This window comes from Sminthopsis crassicaudata, chromosome 3, assembly GCF_048593235.1.
Source record: "Sminthopsis crassicaudata isolate SCR6 chromosome 3, ASM4859323v1, whole genome shotgun sequence".
NCBI classification, from domain to species: Eukaryota; Metazoa; Chordata; class Mammalia; order Dasyuromorphia; family Dasyuridae; genus Sminthopsis; species Sminthopsis crassicaudata.
Genome location: NC_133619.1, coordinates 260,471,113 through 260,493,859, shown reverse-complemented (window position 1 = coordinate 260,493,859; position 22,747 = coordinate 260,471,113). Strand labels below are relative to the sequence as shown.

Sequence of the window (22,747 nt, the reverse complement as noted above, 5' to 3'; positions counted from 1 at the left end):
AGACACTTAACACTTTCTAACTGTGTGACCCTGGGCAAGTCACTTAACCCTAGTTGCCTCAGCAAAAAAAAAAAAAAAAAAACCACAACAAAAAAACCGAACCTGACAGACTTCTTCATTTATCTGTTGTTGATAGTATCTGTAGCAAGTTTCCTGCAATGACTCCAGGTACTTTACATCTTAGATGCTACATTGGCTTTTTCTCCTGGTCCTTGAGGGGCTACTTGGGTACTGGTCTGACTCTGTCCCCCCTACCTCAGATTGGTTTCTAGTTGTTGAACTGACTCAGCTCTGCGCTGATCCTGTCTTTTGATTATGAGCTTGCATGGCTTTTCTGCTGTTTGGATGCTAGGCTGTCCCTCTCTTCTGTTGTTCCTTGGGTAGAATTAAATGGAATTTCGGAGGGTTGGAGTTGGATGTATGAGAGAGAAGCCTGAGGGGTGTCTGGATCCTCCTGGTCTTGCCCTGTTTCTTGATTTTGATCTGGCCTGTCAAGTCAATTAATAAGGATTTATTAAGCTGGACACTGTACTGGATGCAAAAAGAGGCAAAAACCAGTTCCTGTTTTCAAGGAGTTCACCATTTAATGTAATCCTGGCCCAAGAACCATTGGTATAGGACTCACTTTGAGCCCTGCATGAGGAGAGTGGAAGCCCTGGCCAGAGCAGCTGAACTCTTCAGGCTTTGGGAGGCCCCTGAGCACTCATCAGGCTTTGAGTCTTCCTGTCTCTTCAGACTTGAGTCACTTCAGGCAGGTGAGGAAGAGAAGATGAAACAGGTCAGTTTTCAGGGAGCCGAAGGAAAAGACTGAGAAAACATGACAGGAGCAGGCAATTCCTTTATGTCTGTATCTCTACCTAGGTTTCTCCTTAGCTGTGATCCACGATACTCACTTTTTCTGGGATGAGCTGAATTATCTCAATCTTAACCTAAAGAGCTCCTTTCCTCTGGATTATCTAGCAGATATCCTCCTATATTATATCTTCTAGTTTCTGTTTGGCTATTATTTAGATAATTTATTATTTGCTGTGTGCTCATTGTAGAATCTGTATTAGGTAGGAAAAGGATCAACCCCTTGATATAGAGTTTGGGGTCTCTTTTTCCCCATGGTAATGATAAAATGATCAGAATTGAACCCAATCATAGACTAACAGTATTTAAGGGAATAGGTATACTTAAATGTTTTCTTCTCTTACGTTCTTGCCTGAAAGGAAAACGAGTCCTTTCAAAGCTGAAAGTTTCACCTGAAGCAAAATAGGCTTGTGTGCCAAAAGACTCAAAGTTTAATGAGTTTTGAAGGGGGTTTCCAAAGACTGAGTGTAAAGTTCAGTCGTTTTTGCCAACTCTACTCCAACCCTCACTTGGCAGAGAATTAATCTTCACTAATAAAGAGAGAGACCTGTTATCATTGGGGCTTAGAAAAGGGATTAAAATGTTGTTTATATTCTTTGTATTCCACCCTGATTCCAGTAATGGCAGTCTTTTTTAGGCTGGAGGGAGGAGCTTGTAACTATTTTTCTTTTTATTTATCTTACTGTTCATTTTTAGAGCTTTTTCACTATGTATCTTGGGCTTCTCTAGGCTCTTTGTTCTAACACATTTTTATATTACCAGCTGTGATTAAAAAAAATTTTTTTTTGATCTCCATACAGCATATGACACTGTAGCCTCCCCACTCTCACCCTGCCTCATTCTGTGAACTCTTTGTTCTTTGTTTTTTTGTGACAATCTTCTCTTTTGATTTTCTTCCTACCTATTGACCTGCTCCTTATCAGTTACCTTTTCCAATTTATTAGATATATTACTCTCCCTAAGTTTGAGTTTTGTCCATGGCTCTCTCCTAAACATCTCCAACTCTAATTGTATGGAATAGAATGTATTATTTTTGCTCTCAAACACAGCTCTCTTCTGAACTTTCCTAATTCTCTCATTGATAGAATAAGCTTTTCAAAGCTCATTTATTCAAGTCACCCAGGTGAGCAATCTTGACATTTGCCCTCAGCTTCTTACTTTACTTTTTATACCACTTATCTAGTCAATTGCCAAATCTTAACTGTTCTTATCTCTCAAGCTTCTCTTGAATCTGCCCCTTCTTATTACCACATAACCACTATCTTAAGCCCTATGAAAAACTTTCTTCAGAATGCTGTATAATTTTTCTTTACATAAAGAACAGAAATAAAAATCATTGACAAATAAGAGAATACAACAGTAAATCTGGTAAATTCCTCTAAGATAGAGATTTTTATATTCCCCTACAGAACAGTGCTATAGTATTCCTTTGTAAACAGTAGATATGATGAGAGTTAGGAAAGGGGGAACCCCTTTTGGTTTGGAGCAAGGATAATCTAGTGATGGCGCAGAGTCCCCTGTAAAGGAATTTATAGGCCCAAAAACCTAGATTGATAAAAAAAGGTTTATTGTAGGAGTTTGTAAGTAAGGGTAAAGATAGAAAGACACCAGGGCCAAAGGTGGTCACCGGGCAGACAGGAACCCTTACATGGCCAGAAGAATACCATGTTTGGGGAGCTCCTGCAAAGAGTGGACTTTCAGGGTTCCCCTTTTTATAATCTTGAAGGTAGATGGAGTCCCAGGCTCCTGGCTGGTTTCGGCCAGGGTTAGCATTGAATAGAATTCGATGGATTTTTAGATAAGGAAGAAGCTGTTTGTGGGAGTTGGAGAAACCTGAGCAAATAGTGGGGGGGTGGGAAAGCCCTGATATCATTGGAATTCAAAAAGGGTGCTTTTTGACCAGGATTTGTGAATCAAAGATCCTAGCTTTTTCAGCCACGGTGGGGTTGGGAATCAGAAAGGAATCTTAAAGGGACCTCAACCCCCATCAGATGCATAATAAAATTTTCAATGGATTATTACAATCAGCCTCAACATTAAATTTAGCCTTTTTATTCTACATTTCAAGGTATCACTGATGACAATTCTTCTCCTTCATCTTTTGGGTTAATATAGCAATTTTCATTTTACATTTGGATCAATTTGGAATTTAGATTCTTGACTATGGAATGATTACAGTCATCAAAATGGGACTACTATGAAATTACCAATACAAATTTGTTTAAATTCTTAACTCAGAACCTTATTGAAAGTTTTAAAAATAACCCCCACGTGTATTTTTTACCAGGTCTATCCTGAACTACAGATTACCAATGTTGTGGAAGCTAACCAACCAGTGACAATTCAGAACTGGTGTAAGAGAGGCCGAAAGCAGTGCAAGAGTTCTCCCCACATTGTCATTCCTTATCGGTGCTTAGGTGAGTTCATGGAAATGTATATTTTTAGTATCATTTATTATATATTACCTTGGGCAATTTAACCACCATGGATCTGCATTCCCTCATCTATAAAATGAGAAATTTGGACTAAGTAACCTATAAGATGCTTTCCAGATCTAAGTCTGATTATCTAAATTATGCTAGCTGTCCTAAGGAAATCAGACTGCTTTTAAGTTTCTTATAAGCTTAAAAATAAAATTTAAGGGTTTGTAAGCTTATGAATCAAGATTTTACTTAAGTACCTATTAAATGTCAGGCACTTTGCTAAGCTCTGAGTATACAGAGAAAGGCAAAATATAATTCTTTCTCTCAAGGAGCTCATAGTTTAATGACAGAGAAGATCATTGTAAAGTAAGGTTATTATGAATTCATTCTTTATTTCTATACAGTGTTCTATTTTAAATTTTTTTTCAACCAATTATTCATTTTGAGGATTCTTTCAAGAGAATATGTGTTCATTGGATCAATATTAAAAAGAAAACATCTAATACTTAACATTTATAAAATGTTTTATATTCCTTTTTTATTTGATCTTCACAATAGTTATATGAAGTAGGTACAAAATAATAATATTCACTATTCAGAAGAGGGGAATATGAGGTTCTGAAAGATTAAATTAATGCTGAATTTCACACAACTAATGAATAGTAGAGCTAGAACATAAAAATCAGGTTATTTTTTATTCCTTACTATAGCATAATTGCCTTTTAATAAATGTTCAGGAAATTTCTATTTGAATTACACCATTAAAATCTTCAGTACAAATTAATTTTCACCTATACATAATACATGAATACTTCACTATATAAATATTGAAATTACATTTATAGAGAGAATCTAGATAATTGCAATAACCTAAATCGTTGTGCCAGCATTTGAAGGGAAGTTCTGTATACTGATTTTGCTGTTTCCTGAAACTGGAAAATTCTTAATACTTTGCCACTAATCTGGAAGAATTCCAGTTTTTTTTTTTTTTAAAAAGAATGGTATTTTTAAAAATATTGCTGTGGTTTCTCAGGATCTCTTTCCCCTACCTCCAACTACCCTCCTGTATAACACCAACAAGAAAACAAGAAAAGTAGAGTTTTACAAAATAGACTGTACCACATTGATCATGTGTGATAATATGGATCTCATTTTGCACCTGTGGAAAACTATTTTTCCACTGACAGGAAAAGGTGTATTTTCACATTCTTTGACTTAACTAAACTTATCTTTCAAGTTCAAATTTCTTTAACAGATGTTTCCCTTTGCTTTATTATGGCAGTTATGAAATATAGTTCAGCACATAGGAGAGACAAGAGATTTGGAATAGACTATGTGTCTAGAGGTTGAAAGGGACTTGAGAATGCAACCCCTTGACTCAGGGAAGTTGAGCTGCTTGCTCAAGGTTATGCCGTTAATAAGTTGGGACGGGATTAAACCCAGATATTTTGACTTTATAATCAGTGCTCTTGACCCTCTTGGTTCTGCTTATTTTTATTCTCTATCCATGCATATAAGTCTTCTAAAATTTCTCTGAATGTCCTGAATCCATTTGTTAGAACAAAATAATTCATTATTTCATTCAATATTTCACAACCCGTTTAGCCAAGACTGTTGCCCATCTATGGCCTGAATGTATCATTGTATGGCTTGAAGGGAGGCAGAAGACCCTCTTCTCCCTGCATCTTTCTCTAAAGGAGATTTTATTTCCTGCCAGGAGGAGAAGAGAGAATGTTCCTTAGAAAGAGGGGAATACTGCACTAAAATTACATTTATCTGCTCCCTTGAATATCATTAGTCTAGGAGATGTGATTTTAAGGTTCAAACTAAACGTTTGATTGCTATTCATTAATGGATTAAGAAGGGCCCTAACCTTTATATTTAGGGCTTTCCCTCAGTCTCAGTCAAGAGAAAAGTCATAGGACTTATCCAAAGGGGGAATTTCCTGAAGTCTCTAGCTGGGAATCGGTACATGATCGAGACTGTTAGTAGCTTTTATATCAGCTTCTTCCTGAGCTTTTTCTTCCTTTCTTAACCTGAAGTGGGGCTTGGCCTTGTGCATTTTTTCTCTTGAAATTGAAATCCAGAACCCCTGAAAAGACTCCTGAGACCCCAAGAATGTCAAGAGACCAAATCTATTTTCTCTTCCTCTTTCCCCCACTCTGCCCTTCCCACAAATGTAGGGCACTGATCTCCACCAGTGAGCAAAGAGTCCCATACTAATGGACTTTGGGAGTCTGGTTACATAGAATTCCAAAATTTTTCTAGATTGGTTAGATTGATTCACTGTTCTATTGATATTCTAAAGTACTTGTCTTTTTACAATCCCTCCAATGTTGACTATTTCAAATATGATGGTTTATGATATAATACCTCAGAGTTGTTTCAATTTGTACTTAATATTTTAAATTCATGGGATAGTGGACTTTTTTCCATTTCTTCCATTTTTCTATTGGGAAATGGTTCCTGGCATTATGCATTATTATAAGTTCATGCAGAGGTTGACTATCAGAATTTTATCAGTCATTTCACACTTTCCATCTCAACTCTTCTTCATCAAAAATAATACTGAAAGGAAAGTGTCCATCTTACATCTGTAGTGATGAAACTAGCAGGTCATAGCATATCTTTAGCAGAAGTTTCTGCCCCAGAGCAAATTTAAATTTTTTTGACTGTTGTTAAAAGTAGTCTTCAAGCTATTTTATAGTTCCCAGAAGTTTGAGAAAGAAAAGTAGATTTAATAGTGCTTTTCTAAATTTTAGTTAGAAATTATTTTTCTGGAATTGTTAGTATATTTAGTAAATGTTAGTGACTTAAATGCTGTTCTCTAAATGTTGGAATGGAAATTATTTAATATAAGAACATATATTTCAATTTCATGAATGCCATTTAAATGACAACAGGAACAGTATTACTAGTCAAGAGCAGTAGGTAAGTTTTAAAGTCTTGTTTACAAATTTAATTTCTACCTGGGATTTTCTCATTCAAAATCCTTCAGATGAACAAACAAAAATCCAAAGCAGTCCTTAGATTTTATGCCTTAGAACCAATCTTATCCTACATATACATCTATCATGGTTTTTGAAAATTAATTTTTCCATTCTTACTTTGAGAGCTAATCTTTTCAGGGACATCTTTTGTAGTGTTCTTTTTTTTTTTTTTTAATTAAAGCTTTTTATTTTCAAAACATATGCATGGGTAATTTTTCAACATTGACCTTTGCAAAACCTTGTATTCCAAATTTCCCTCCCCTTCCTCTAACTCACTCCCCTAGCTGGCAAATAATTCAATATATGTTAAACATGTGCAATTCTTCTATACATGTTTCTTGTAGTGTTCTTAAATCTAAATGTTTTATCATTACCTCTTTAATTACAATGATACATAAGTGTTAGAATTTATATTAGAAGCTCATTCAGTATATAGGTAATTAGCACATTATTATTGCCATTTGACACTTTCATTATTAGTCTAATGCTTTAACTAAGGGCTTCTACTTATGAGAAGTAAACAAACTCCTGTGCTAGCACAAAAAATAAGTGTAAATACAAATATGATTTATTATATTGCCTGGCTAAAACATGAGCTACCAGAAATAGATCTGGTAAAAAAAAAATAATAATTGTCTAAACTAGTTAACATAATGCCAGTTATTGATAGGCCTTATCTGGAGCACTTGTGTACTATACTGAATATCAACCAAATAAATATTCAACCAAAAACAGTGGGATTTTTATGGATATCTCAAATTCAGCATGTCAAAAACTGGACTCATCTTTCCCCTATAAAACCTAACTTTTTGGATTTTCTTTTTCAAGGGTATTACCATCATATTCATCCTTGTTCATGACATTGGAGTCGGCTTCAGCTTCAGCTCCTTTCCTTAATTCATCCATTCTCTTATCCGTTGTAGATCTGGGCAACATCTTTCACAACTACAGTTTTAGAAAGAACCATGCAACATGCTTGACTTCAGCTTCCACTCCCACCTTCTAGTCTACCCAGGCTTGTGGCTCCAAGACTCCTTCTCCCCCCCATTTCCCACATTGGAACCATGATGCATGTCCAAATGAACTCTGCCATTATTTCTGGATAAGGTGCCAATCTACTCTCTTGTGACCTCCTCTTTCACATATATGTAAATGGTATTATTCATTAGAGAATAAACTCTGAAGTCAAGCACTACCTTTGCTTTTCTATTAATATTTATATTTTGAATACATACTGTTAAAAATTGCTTTTGTATTCATTTATTTCATTCTCTCCTATCACTGCTCACCTTGACTATTGAAATAGTCTCTTAATTAATCTCTATTTACTTCAAGTCTTTTTCCTTCTCTAGACTAAACAATTGATTTTTCTAAAGTGCAGATTGGCTTATTCAATTATTTCCAGGACTTCTTTATTACTTTCAAGATCAGATCTATACTTATCTGTTGTAATTTAAATCCCTTTTCTATTTAGCTCCAATCTACCTTCCCAACCTTATTTCTATCAATTCCAAAGAATTCAATTATCATTTCTGTAGAAATGATTTTAAAGTCTATCCCAAACCTTCTTGCTGAACCTTGCAGACATCTGTCTGTTGGACCAACTCTCCTTCCCCTAAACATCTTAAATTCAACATGCCAATTATCTTCTCTCAAAATCTTCCCCTTTCCAAACTTTCCTATTACTGTCAATGCCTTATGTCACAGGATACCTTGCATTTAAACTGCGTGTGTCTTCCTATGCTGTTTGTATGTTTTGTTAGAATATGAGGGCAGAAACTGTTTTTTGGGTTTTTTTGTTTTTCTTTGTGACTCCAAAATCTTAGTGTAGTACCTAGCATACAATAACTGCTTGACTTATTAACTAACTTGAAGCATATTATCATTATCTTCATAAATTTTCTCTGAAGAATTTCCATTTGAAGAAGTACCCATTCACTCATGATCATTTACAACTTTGCTTCTTCTGATTCCATTAGCCCCCTTCTCATAGTCTCTTCTAAACCTTTTTTGTGTCTTTTATTGGACATTATTACTATTATTACTATCTTTATTTTGGCCTTCCTATATTTTTAGCATTATCACATATCTAGGAAATAGTTAGCCCTTATTAAATATTTTTTGACTTGTGAAATAAATACTTTAATCTTATTCATCCCCTGCTACAGATGATGGCAAGAAAACTGCAATTATTCTCATAGTAGTATTCATGTTCATGCACTAAATCATTTTGATGATTTTTACTTTGTGGTATAATTTTTAGATCCCTTTCTACAGATGAATTTTGTTGCTATTTATTTCTAAATATATAAAATATAATGCTTTGGTAATTTGGTATGTTTCTGACTAAGTAAATTAATTTAGATAGAATTGCTATTTTTGTTATATTGTCCTGACCTAACCACCTGCATTTAATTAGATCTATCTTTATTTCAGTAAAGAGCAATTTGTAGTTATATGCAACTGTTTTATGTGTCTTGACATACATATTGGCCCAAATGTTTTATGGATTCAATAATTACATTGAATGGAATTTTTCCTTGTCTCTCTGTCTTCTGAGTTTTGTTAGTAATGTACAGGAATGCTAATGATTTATATGGCTCTATTGTCTATCCTTAGTCTTTACTGATTTTATTGCTACAATTGTTCTTTTTAGTTCACTCTAGGATTCATGTCTCCTAGTTTTCTTATATGTTTATTTCATTGGTTTTTTTCTTTTTTGTTTTATTATTAAACCTAGCATTTCTATCTATCTGTTAAATACAGTAATGATAAAGGGCATCCTTGTTTTAGCCCAGATTTTATTTGAAAGATTTTACTTATTTATTTTTGCATGTAGTCCTGACTTTTTATTGTAAAGGATATAAGTTACGCTACATTATTTATTGTTATATAATATATTACACTATTTTATTCTATGCTTTTTATGTTAGTATTGGATTTTGTTTTTTTAAAAAAACTTCCTTTCCAACATTTGTTGATATATTTTGATAGTATTTTTCACGTTTTAATATAGTTTGTTATTTGTCTTCTGCATATTGAGCTACATAGTTCTCTAGTTTAAATCTAATATGTTCATATCATATGATATTCTTAATAAGTTGTAGCCTATTTGCTTAAGCTTGTATTTAAATATTTTGAGTCTGTGTTCACTACAAATATTGGTTTATGGTTTTTTCTCTTTGCTTTATAGCAAAACCATAGGGGGGAAAATCGAAGTTTTCTTTATTTTCATATTTTTACAAACATTTCATGTAATACTGGAATACATTTTTCTTTAAATGTTTTACAATCTACTTGTAAATTCATCCATTCTCTCCTATCCCCATCTCTTTGGAAGTTCATTTATAATCTGTGCAACTATACTTGTTTTAACATATTTGTTGTTGAGCTTTTTCAATTGTGTCCACTCTTTGTGACCCTCATTTGAGATTTTCTTGGCAAAGATAACTGAAGTAGTTTGCTGTTTCCTTCTCTAGTTCATTTTTGCAGATGAACTGAGGCAAATAGGGTTAAGTGATTTGCTGAGGGTCATACAGCTAAATGTCTGAAACCAGATTTGAATTCATAAAGAGAGGAATCTTATTTCAAACTTAGTGCTATATCCAGTATGCTACCTGGCTACCCTGTAGTTAAATTTATTTCTTCTCTTAATTTGGGTATTTTATATTTTAAGTATTTAGTTCCTCTAAATAATTAGTTTTGTTTGGCATATAATTAATCCAAAGAGTTTTTAAAATTTCCTTTTCAACTGTTCCTTTTCCCATTTGGATAAGAACAATTTCTTTTGGTTTTGTTAATTTGTTAACTTTTATTTATGTTACAACTTTTTGATTTTATTATAGTAAAAATCTCTTTTGTCTTCTAGATTTTCTTTATTCCTTTTTTGTTCATGAATTCTTGCCCTATCAATAGATAGGAAAGGAAATTTCTTCCTTGCTCTTGTTACTTATATTTGAAATAACTTTATATTGCTGTGTTGAAGTATCTACTTGAAGCTAAATTGGAGCATTGTAGTAAACTTAAATTTCTTCCAAACTATTTTCCAATTTTCCTGGCAATTTTTATAGAATTGTGAATAAGGCCTTCCCTTAGGAGCCTGGAATCTTTTAACAAACAGTACATTACTATATTTGTTTTTATATGGTATATAATCTGCTCTTAAGATCAATTAATTTTTAACCAAATTAATTTGATTACTGTTTTGTAGTAAAGTTTGAGATCTTGAATGGTAGGTCCTTTTCCTAGCTTAATTTTTTCCCCCTGAGATTCTTATCCTTTTGTTCTTCTATATAAATTTCATTATTTTTTACCTCTGTTAAATCATCCTTTGGAAGATTCATATGACAATGAACAACAATCATTACTTAAGACTTCCCATGAGAAAGTAATAATTTCTTTTTCTATTTAGATTTGTCTTTATTTTATTAAAGAGTAGTTTGTAGTTTTAATTTTATAGTTGATGTATGTTCATAGGTAGGTTGCTTCCCAAGCATTTTATGTATTGTAATAATTTTAAATGAAATTTCTCTTACTGCCAGACTTTGTATTGTAAAGAAATATTTGTGATTTATATACATTTATTTTATAAACTACAACTGTTCTGAAAGTTTTAATTCTTTTAATCAAAAATTTAGTTGATTCTCATGGATTCTGTATTTGAATTATTGTACCATTTGAAAAAGTGTTAATTTTGCTTTCTTTATGCTTACGCTTTTTTCTCCATTTCTTTTTCTTTATTTCATGGCTATCTAAGCACAATATCAAATAACTGGCTAATCTGAAGAAAGTATTCTGCAATCAGTTAGCTGCATTTCTTTTCCTCTCACCCTCTTCTAAAACTCTGTGCAGTAGGATTTCAGTCTTATTATCAAACAGAAAACTACCCACTCAAAATTTGGTAGAATTGGAGAAAAGAGCCTAACTCTCTCTCCCATCTGCTCTACAAAGATCTAGAAAATATACCAGACTGAATCTTGATTGGGAATTTTTTTTTTTTAATCACAGTGACTCATTCCTCCCTCCTAAAAGCAGTCTTGCTGGAATTCCAACCAGGGCAAACCCACAGTTGTTTTGCTTAAAACCAAATCCAGATTAGGAGTTTACAGAGCTCAGACCAGGAGAGCAATCAAACTTTACCCCATATCAAACCATTTGGGGCCCATAGAAAACTTGTAGGTTCCTAAGCTCCTTGAATAAAAGAGTATTTAGTAGTTAGAAAATGCAGTAGTAGCAGGAACAAAGGACAAAAATTGAACCAAGCTTGACCCAAATATTCATCAAGAAGTATGTAGATAGAACCTGGTATGAACACAAAGTCTGAAGTTGGGAAGCAAAAGTAATAGTAATAGTGATGGTGATAATAGCTAGTATTTATATAGGACTTTAAAAGTTTACGGAAGTGCTTTACATATATTATTTCATTTGATCCTTACAACAAATCTTCCAAGATAGGTGTTATTATTATCCCCAGTTTACAAATAAGGAAACTGAAGCAAGAAAGGTTAAGGTATTTGCCATGGTCACAGCTAGAAAGTGACTGAGGCAAGATTTAAACGTGGGCCTTTAGGATTTCAAGGCTAGCACTATCCTTTGTGCCACATAACTCCATAGGAAATTAGAATGAAAGAATGTGCAAACAAAAACAGAATCCCCACCACAAGAGCTCCTGTGATAATAGGGATACCCAGCCATAAACTCAGAAGAAAAAAAAAAAAGACTTCCCCAAAAACCCTTAAAGAGAAAACACAGCTTGGACTAAAATTCAAATAAAATTTCTATATGAAATGAAGCAAGAGTAAAAAAAAATGTTAAATGATATTATAAATGAAATGAGAGCATAGGAGGAAAGAACTAGAAATGATAGTCTTAGAAAAAAACAATTAGACAGATAATTAAGAGATTTCCACAATTTAGGCAACAGATTTTTAGAAAATTAGAATAGACCAAATAGAAGCTAATGAAAATATGAGATTTAAAAAAAAAACCTGAAGAAAAAAAAAAGGAAAAAACAAAATATTTTATACTCTCAGATCAAAGAGAGAGAATTTAAGAATCATGGGACTACATGAAAGCTATGACCAAAAAAAAGATCCCTGATACACTATTTCAAGAAATCAGAAAAACAACCTTCCCAACTCTCTTCAAGCAGTCTATTAATTACCTCTTAAAGAATATTTCAGAATGAAAATTCCTAAGAATTTTATAGCCCAAATCTAGACCTTCCAGGTCAAAGCGGGGAAAAATACTACAAAACTTAGAAAGAATTCAAGGATCAAGGAGCTACAGTCAAATCACACAAGATTTAGCAGCTGATCCTTTTAAAAAGATCCGAGCATAGATAGTCCAAAAAACAAAATTTGAAATCTTACAATCATGAAAAAGTTATTCAGCAAAGCTCAGGGTAATCTAAAAGGAGAAACAAAGGAATCTCCAATGAAAAGGCAAATTTCCAAGAATTTTTAATTAAAACACTAAAGATGAATAGAAATTTTGAAATATAAATAAGAATTAAGAGAAATGGAAAAAAAAATAAGTAATATCAGAACAACCATTAAGTGACTTAACAAGGATAAAGTGCATACATTCTAATGGAGGGAGGGTGACAAGTTATTAACTTAGAAACCTAATATCATTAGGGTCACAGAAAAAAATCTAACAAAACAGAGAGATTTGGTTGCCATATGTTCTCGTGAAAGGAAGATAGTGATCAATAACTATTTTTATTTTCTTACAATTTGTAAAGGATGTATTAATTATGTTTTCTGTCTTTTTATGTTTTCACATTTGTTTGCTCTCTCTGTTTCCTGATACATAACTAGTGTTGGTTAATTACAAACCCCCAAAAAAGATTTAGAAAGAATTTTATTAAGTTGGCTGGCAGAGAAGAGAGCCAAAATAGGTGGTCCTCTCTCTCAAAACTGAGTTACATATTGTACAGTTTTCATATAAAAAAAGAACAAGGAGAAAACTGCTGATTGGCCACCATAGAGCAGTTTCCAGATAAGACTTAAGTTGATTGAGATGTACAGTGGGAAGAAATTCCTTAGCTTTATTGGATCAATCTTTGGAACCCCAGGAAGTACTCTGTGGGGAAGGCAGGAATATCTCTTGCATGGCCTAAATTAAAGAATTAAGCAAATTTGGTCTCTAAGCAACAAGGGCTAGTTTCCAACAATGCAATCCAGTTTTCCCATTTTCTCTCTTTCAGATTTTTTTTTAAGTCTAATGTTCCTATACTAGGAAGAAGCATGATTACAGAAGCAGAGAGCTAAATTAAGGTTTCAAAAAGTTCTTTGAGTAATCTGAGTCTGTGAAGTCATCTCATCTAAATCTCAATAGATTTTAAGGATTAGTAGTGAACAGATAGTTGGTCAACTTTTCCCAACATCTTATACAGAAGCAGAGAACCAGGTTGAGATTTCAAAGGAAGTTCATTAAAATACCACAAATTGGTGGGAAGTTTTCTCCTTGGACTCATATTGGTGGCAACTCAGAGAGATCCAGGGTTGTAAGTCATGGGACTTAGATTTGTACCAGGAAACAAGTGTGCTATACAATACAAAGGAGCCTTACCAGACTTTGAAAGAAACATATAACCATGAATATCCCAAAATAGTTTTTAAAAACACAAATTTATAATCCCATATTATCTTATTCACAAAAATTGAACAAAGTTAAGTTGAATCAGAATCTCATACATTCCCTTATAAAACAAATCTAAGTAAACGCTATAAGTAAATTCAATCAGGTTACAGATGAAAACTCCATTAGTCAGAAACATTTTCATTTTGGATCTTAGTTTTTCCATGTAGCCATCTGATTCTTGGAAACATTTTCCCTTGGAAATTTTTGAATAGGCCTCATTTCTAGGGCATTTCTGAAGTGGTTTAGTAAGATCTAACAACCTCATATATTTAATCTTTCAGTAATTATTTCATGTGATGAAAAACAATTCAGACCTTATGGAGCTAATTTTATACTTATTCTGTCCTTGTTATTAATAGAAACATTTCAAAAGCACACACATGCATATGTATATACATACATGCATACGTATATATATATATATATATATATATATACATATACATATATATCTCCATCCTAGCTCTCAAAGAAAACAGTTAATTTTATTGCCTTCTCAGCGAAACACACTCTATTAAAATGTAAAACTTACATTTTTGTCACATAATTTCTCTCTAATTGTCCTAACCTTACTTTGGTCAGGGGAGAGAAAGAAACAGGAGGAAAGAGGGAAAGGAGAGGGGTGTGTGTGTGTGTGTGTGTGTGTATGAAAGAGACAGAGAGAGAATATACCCAAATTTTTACATTTTATGGGGAATCGTTATAGAAATTTCCAAACACAGAAAGAAGTATTTATATCAATATCATCTGTCCCTCCAGACTGGATTGACATAAGTACAGCAGAGATAAAGCTTTTGAATCTTTATTTGATTCCCAGTAAGGGTCATGGTTAACCTTTATTTGGGAACAGCTAATCATACAGCAAAATCTGACATTATTCACAAGATATCATAGCCAAGCTCAGAAAGGAAATAACACAGTGGAGAAGCTGAGTCAATAGGATAAGCAGATTCTACTACCAAATATGTAGAGTTCACCTCTCAACTTTTCCATGCATAGACATTTACCTGTAACAGTTTTTAGATCACACTCCCCAAAATATCTATGGATATGTATACATATATTGTATTTAACATATATTTTAACATATTTAACATGTATTGATCTACCTGCCATCTAGGAGAGGGAATGGGGGAGGGGAAAAGTTGGAACAGAAGGTTTTGCAAGGGTCAATGCTGACAAATTACCCATTTTATAAATAAAAAGCTATAATAGAAAAAAAAAAAAAGAAAGAAATACATCACAATTCCCTCAAATGGTAGATTATTGACTTAATGACAATTCAGACATCATATCTGAAATCAAAACTCAGAACAATAACAAATTACAGTTCCAAGAGATTTTACCTCAAATAGCAAGTGTCACTAATCATAGCTAAGTACAGCTAATGTTTTCCTTACTTTATTGCCAATAAGCATAGAAAAGGTCTTTTTCATCTTTTCTAATTTAAATCCATCTTGGAGCAGTATTTATTTTCCCATGTTGAGTAAATGACAATTTGTTTTATAATTAAGTAGTGTTTTACATAATTATCTTTGAAATAAAAAAGGTTTAAATCCATCCAGGAAAAAAAAATTATTTAAAAATGTATAGTTCCTAGAAGAGTTGTTCACTTTTGATTCCTTATAAAATTTTTAAGTGTTATTAGTATATGTAGGGAGAGGTTTTTTAAAAAAATTAAAAACTGCAAAACTATAAATAAGGCCATCAAAAATATTTTGACTAATGTGGTTAAAAAAAAAAAGTAACAAACTTACCAAATGACACTGTAGAATAATTATTTTGAAAATAGTTATCCAGTGGGTACATAACTTGTCAACTCCTTAAAGTCAGAAGACAGACAAGATAGTTTCTCAAGATTTCTTCTAGCCTTTATAGCTTTTTAATTCAAAAGCTTATTACTATGTAGAATTAAGCTTTTATTTTCCTTTTTTTTTTTCAGTTGGTGAATTTGTGAGTGATGCTCTTTTAGTGCCAGACAAGTGCAAATTCTTGCACCAAGAAAGGATGGATATATGTGAAACTCATCTCCACTGGCATACTGTTGCAAAAGAGGTAAAAATTTGTGAATTTTTCTCTATTTTCAAGCTAGAAGGTTTGTTTGACATGTTTATATACATATATGTTAACAGACATATCTGTGTATGTATTATCTATTTAATGGTCATGTAGAAACTATTTAGAGGAAATTATTATATTTTTAATGTTCATAGATAGTAAATAATTTATTTGTCTGTGGAAAATAGGACACATTGTTTTCTTGTGTTGCATGTCTAAAGTGATATGTATTTAAAATAAAATCTTAAATTTACCATTGCTTTCTAAACTTAATGATTTAAAATGTTTTTCAGAGTTTTTGCTTTACTTAATATCTTTCAGATAAAATACTTTTAGTTAGCATATTTTTATTAAGATATAGTAGTATGGGGGCAGCTTGGTGGCGCAGTGGATAGAGCACCAGCCTTGAATTCAGGAGGACCCGAGTTCAAATGTGATCTCAGACACGTAACACTTTCTAGCTGTGTGACTCTGGGCAAGTCACTTAACCCCAGCCTCAGGGGAAAAAAAAAGAAAAAAAAGGAATATCACAAAGGTATAGTAGTATTGTCTTTTAGCAGCTTGAAATTAGTCAACTACTTTTATCAGACCACTGAGAGAGATCTGGATGTGAACCCAGTTTTTTAGTTACCAGGTTAAAATTTTAACATATGATATTATGTTATCATCCTGCCTCAACATACCTTTCCTCAGTGAAAAAAATATTGGACACTGAACATCTATTACTGTTTTCTTATAACTAACCAATGAAATAATGGGTATTTATGGTAATGTGTTGCTCATCATACTTTCTGCTACCATTTCTACCCTGCAGAACCTTCTTTCTTGATAAAAAGTAGAACACCTTTAATTATAACCAGTTAATCATTTGATATATCAGAATTCTCTCTGTAAAAGAGAATTTCTAGGTTCTTTCAAGATTCAGTTCATTTATCACCTACTATTTGAAGCTTTGTTTGGCTTTCCTAATTGTTTCCCTTTTCTTCAAAGTTATTGGTTATATAGTTGTCTGTTTATAGATTATATGAATTTAGTTTAGATTAGAAGCACCTTAAAGTCAGACTCTAATTTTTTCATTTATTATATTCCTAGTATTTATTTCTTGGATTAGACTAACAAGCTCTTCCTTTTTCCTATAAAACTATACTTTTCCATTCTCTCTAAAGCAAAATAGCTGCATTAAAATTTTAATTTTTCATCATATAAGCAAAATACCCATAATTTTGAAGAGGTAGGAAAATTTTATGCTACTACTCAAGTGTGGTCACTTAATTTATAGCAAATTTTGTATTTATACATATTCTATAAACATACATATTTATACACATACTATAAACATATCCTCTGTATGCTTAATGATTTAATTAATATGCTAAATAACTGAAGGTAAAGGTACTATACCTTTTAAAGGTGTTTTTTTTTAATAGTCTTTAAACAAAAATTGAAGATGATTACCAAAAAATTAGAAACAAACTTAAAATGTTTATTTTGCCTCTTCTACTGAATTGTTGCTATCTTGTGAGTGTCTTAGGAGATGCTTAGAGTACAAACATAACAGATAACTCTGCTATAAGAAAGTGATAATCTAGAAACCATTTGAAGGTTGTAAGGTATAATCTTCAGAGATAGTTCACTCTCATTGTGACCTCCAACATATAACAACTAAAAGGTTTATATTCCTTACATTTCCATCACTTTTGCTATAAAGGCAATCCTCTGAGAAGAAAACATTTGAAAGAGTTGAGAATATACAATTTGTGCAAGAATGGGGTGGTAAATACAGGTGTAGTCTTCATAAATCTCTAACCTCACTTACCAAGTGAATCTAACACCATCACATGTATGCCTTTTTACAATATGTATACATGTACCACTGTTAGCACTTAGAGCAATACTTTAGCTCTTCTATCTCTCAGTACTGTTACTTCATTTTTGTATTATTGCTTCTCTGTTGATTAAAATACTGGGGGGGGGGGGAGGGATTTCAAAAACAAAATGTTTGCTGGGGAAAAGCAGTGATAGTATAAATGTTATGGTTATTCATAAAAACATCAAATAAATTCCATTTTAGAATTTTTCTGAATAGGGGTTTCTTTCCATCAATATCCATAGGGGTTTCTGCAACCTTTCTACAATAGCCCTGTAAAGGGAAATGTGGATTGATTTTTTTTTTTTTTTTTTAAATCATTGACTTAAGGAATGTTAAAGATATATAGGGTCCTACAGACCATCTAGACCAGGATTCTAAATCTAGTGTCCTTGTACTTTTAAAAAATATACACTATTTTGATAATCTTATTGTAACATAATTGAGTTTTTTGCAATCTTATGTATTTTTTTATTTGAAAACATTAATCTGAGAAGAAGTCCATAGTCTTTACTAGCCTAACAAAGGAGTCCATGACACAAAAAAGATTATGAGCAATTTGTCTTATCCAGTCCTCTCATTGTATGATTGAGGAAACTGAGATCCAGAACGATGACACAACTAGTTAGTGTCAGACCTGGAACTATATTTCTTCCAGTATAGAAATGAAAGGAACTCATTCTTCATAGAAATCTTATCTTGAATTCCTTTCTTAAAGGGTTATTTAGCAAATAACCTCTTCCACATTTATCTATTCTATGATATAATTTTTATATTTGGAATATTCTTACTGAGATATATCTCTATTGGTCATACGTCATTGGTTATGTCATTATTTGACATTTTTTTCTTTGTTCCTCTTGCCCTTTAAAATTTTTTTTTAGACTTGTAGTGAAAAGAGCATGAATCTGCATAACTATGGTATGTTGCTGCCTTGTGGAATTGACAAGTTCCGTGGTGTAGAGTTTGTTTGTTGCCCACTAGCTGATGAAAATGACAACGTGGATTCTGCAGATGCAGAAGATGATGATTCAGAAGTCTGGTGGGGAGGTGCAGATGCAGACTATGCTGATGGAAGGTAAGAGTATGCAATTTTAATTTTTCCTGAATTCTTCACTTTGATTTACTGAAATATCTTTCAATTTCATACAAATAGAATACAAAACAAGGAATTTATTGTTTCTCTTAGTTCATCCAAAAAGTTCTAGAAGAAATTTTCCTCATAACATTTTCTTAAATTAATATGGTTTTTAAAATGTTTTTCTTGAAGTCTTTTATTACGTTACCAATTTTGGCTAGTAACTGTCCCCTACTCTCTTTTAGAGAGACATCCCATATAATCAATCATATTTCTTTAAAAGAAAAAGGAAAAAACATTTGCTTTATGATTGATCAGTAAAAAATTCTGAAAATAAATGCAGGGTGCAATACTTATTGACCTTTCACCTCTACAAGGGATATGGGATGGTGGGAGAGGAGTAAGTTACCATATCCTTTTTCTCTTTTCCAAACCAGTTCTGTTCTTTATAATTTTGCAATAATAAATTTTGATTTCTATATAGCAGTTTCTTTCCATTTATATGTAGATAGAATTTTCTTGGCTGTACATGCTTCACTCTGCATCTGTTCATGTAGATCATTCTAGGCTTCTCTTTTCATTACATTCATTGATTCTTACAGCTTAGTTATGTGAATGTATTTCTTACAATCATGTACCACAATTTGTTTAGCCATCCTCCAGGCAATAGGCATTTACTTTATTTTTAATTTGCTATCCCAAAAAATGTTGCTATAAATATTTTGATGTATAGGAACTTTCTTCATATTAGTAGCTTTTTTGGAGAATAAGCTGAATAATGGAATCTCTGGGTCAAAGAACATGAATTTTGATTATTTTCTTTGCATAATTCCAAAATACTTTGTAAAATAGTGGGGTGATTTTTTAAATTCACAGTTCTACCAACAATGCAACAATATTTTTAATTTCCCACAATCCTTCTGACTTTGACTCTTGCCATCTTTTTGTCCTTTTTGCAAATTTATAGAATATGGAGTAAAATCTGAGGAATGTTTTGATTACATTGCTCTTATTAGTATTTTGGAGCATTTTTTTCATGGAATTGTTAATAGTTTACAGATCCTTTGATATATGTATGCATACATGTGTTTTTAATGCATGTTTATATATAATTGTTTATATGTCATAACTACCAAACTCTTATCAGAAAATTTTGATATAAAGTTGTTTTTTTCACCATTTGGCCACTTCTAACTGAGGTGCATCAAATTTTGTTTGTGCAGAAAATTTTCAATTTAATGTAGTCAAAGTTATTTATCTGCATACTTGCTTCTTTCTATTGTTTGGGTAAGAAATCATTGCTTATCTGAAACTTTGAGAGGTATATGCTTTGTTTCTCTTCTTTTTTAATAGTAAGGTCAAATATCCATTCATAATATATTGTGAAATGTATTATAAAATGTTGGTGTAAACTTCATTTCTATCAGAATGCTTTTCAGTTTTCTCAGCAATTTGTAAATAAATAGAATTCTTTCCCAAGTAATTTGTTTTTTAGTTTATCAAGCAGTGGGATATTGAGTTGCATGGTTTCTGATTTTCCCTTGAGTGGTCTATCCTGTTGATCTCTAATTCTCTGTTGTTGTTTTTAACCAGTACTTGATGATTGTTTAAAACTACTGATTTTTATTATATTTTTGAGGTACGGAAGTTATTTTTCCCTTTTCCCTACTTGTTTTCATTATTTTCTGTAATTAGTGTGAAGTATACTTTTGATAATGATTGTTATGACATTAAATGTCATTAAATTAACATTGCTAGTATTATTTTCATCATATTAGTATGATTCAACAATGAGCATTTAATATTTCTCCAGCAATTAAAATTGTTCATTATTTCTTTAAGGAGCAGTTTGCAATTTAAGCTATTTTGTTTGCTTTGGTAGATTGATCTTTCTTTTCTTTTTTTTTTTTTTTTAATTTTGCAATTATTTAGAATGGGATTTCCCTTCTTATTGCCTTTTGAGTTTTTGAAAACTATTATATTAATGCTGTTAATTTTGAAGGTTTATTTTGTAGCCTAAAATTTTGCTGAAGCTATTAATTGTATAAATTAGTATCTTGGCTAATTCTCTAGGATTTTCCAAGTAATGGGTCATATTGGCAAATAGGACTATTTTTGAATTTTCTTTATCTTTTTGCTTTTCTTTCTTTTCTCTCGATGCCATTTTTTCCCCCAGAACTATATAAAAAATAATGAAAAGAATGGGCATCTTTGCTTTACTCCATATTAAGATTTCCCCATTGCAAAAAAGGTGCTTGCTTTTTGTTTTAGGTAGCTACTTCTTTACCCTATTAACAAAAGGTCCCTCTATGTTTATATACTTTGTTGGATTTTTTTGTAACTATGTGGCAAAGTGAATAGAGCACTAGCCCTGGAGTCAAGAAAACCTGGATTAAAATGTGACTTGAGATATTTACAAGCTGTATGATCCAGAGCCTCTGTTTCCTTAACTGTAAAGTAGGGATATAGTATATATAACCCAGGACTTTTTAAAGAACCAAATGAGAGATTTGGAAAGCACTTAGCATAGCACCTGGCACATAGAAGAGGCTATATAAATTCTAGCTATTATTATTAATAATAAAACAATTACTTTCATTTCAGTACATGGCTATTATACTTTGTTAAAGTCTTTTTAAAATATTTACCAAAAGTATCATGTGATTTGGGATATTTCACTTATTATGTTGATTATTTTCCTAATAAACCATCTTTGCATCATTGGTATAACTCACTTGGTCATACTGAATTTTTTTTTTTATATCACTATAGTTTCACAAGAATTTGCTTAAATTTTATGAATCACTATTTATTAATAGTTTTAGATTATATTTTTCCTTTTGTGTTTTATCTTTTCCTTAGCTTGAATATCAAGACTATACACTTGTGTTTTAAAAGATTCTGGTTGAGTGTGTTTGTTTTTTTGCCTAATGCATGATTTAAATTCCTGCTTTTGGGATTCTCTTGATACAGAGTAAGTTTTATTTTTCCAGCTCCTTATTTTTGTTTCTTTTAAAGATGATTCTTTTAAGCATCTGATTAAAGAGTTTTATTTTCTCATCCATTCTGCAATTCCTTTTCATTGATTAAACTTTAATATATTCTTATTTAAAGTTATGAGAATTAGGTTTATATTTTCTTTTATTTGCCTCTAATTTTTTTTTAACACAAATTAGAATATTTTCACTTTTCCTTCTGAAAGTACTGTACAGTGTCTCTTTAGTTATTTTTGCTTGATCTATTTTAAGGCAACCCTATTTTTATAGGGTTACTTTCCCTTAACCTCAGCCCTTCTCTCCTCCCATCCCATTTATTTCTTCTTCCCCAGTTTTAAAATATTGCTTATTAGTCTTTTTTATTTTTGTTTGCTTTTATCTAGTTATTTAATTCTTTCCCCATTTTTTCTTCTTACTTAGGTTTTCAAATGGGATTTCTCTTTCTTTCCTCCTTTTCAACTTGTTTGTTTTTGAAATTTCATTTCTGGTTTTTCTTTCCCTCAAATACTTCATCACTTATCTTTTGTTTTTATCTATTCTAGACTTTTATTTGTTGATTCATGGTCCTTATGCTTACTTATTCATGATCTTTCTCTATATTCCTCACCTAATTACAACTTTAAAGGTTCCTTCTAAGTAGTCTTTTACAATATTTAATTGCAGATCTTACTCTTTCCCTTAGAAAGACTAATTGCTACAAATTATTGAGAGTATATTTCCACAGAGTAGGAATTTCCCCATATTCCTAATCATGCATTTTACTACTGACCTATGCTCTTCCCTTGCTCAGTTTATTTCCCTCAAAATCTCTTCACTAGATCCATGTCCTTCCACTC

General features: G+C 32.0%; 1 protein-coding gene across 5 annotated transcripts in view; it reads left to right on the top strand.

Moving 5' to 3' along the window:
• Positions 1 to 22,747, top strand: part of APP (amyloid beta precursor protein) — a 175,530-nt gene that overhangs the window by 53,847 nt on the left and 98,936 nt on the right. For all 5 annotated transcript variants that reach the window (XR_012488001.1, XM_074300601.1, XM_074300600.1 and 2 more), the window contains exons 3-5: positions 3,140 to 3,269; positions 15,855 to 15,967; positions 18,722 to 18,915. Coding sequence is in view for 4 of the 5 variants with exons in the window: in XM_074300601.1 (XP_074156702.1) it covers positions 3,140 to 3,269; positions 15,855 to 15,967; positions 18,722 to 18,915 (437 nt within the window). In the remaining variant the exon portion in view is untranslated. The remainder of the gene's footprint in view (positions 1 to 3,139; positions 3,270 to 15,854; positions 15,968 to 18,721; positions 18,916 to 22,747) is intronic.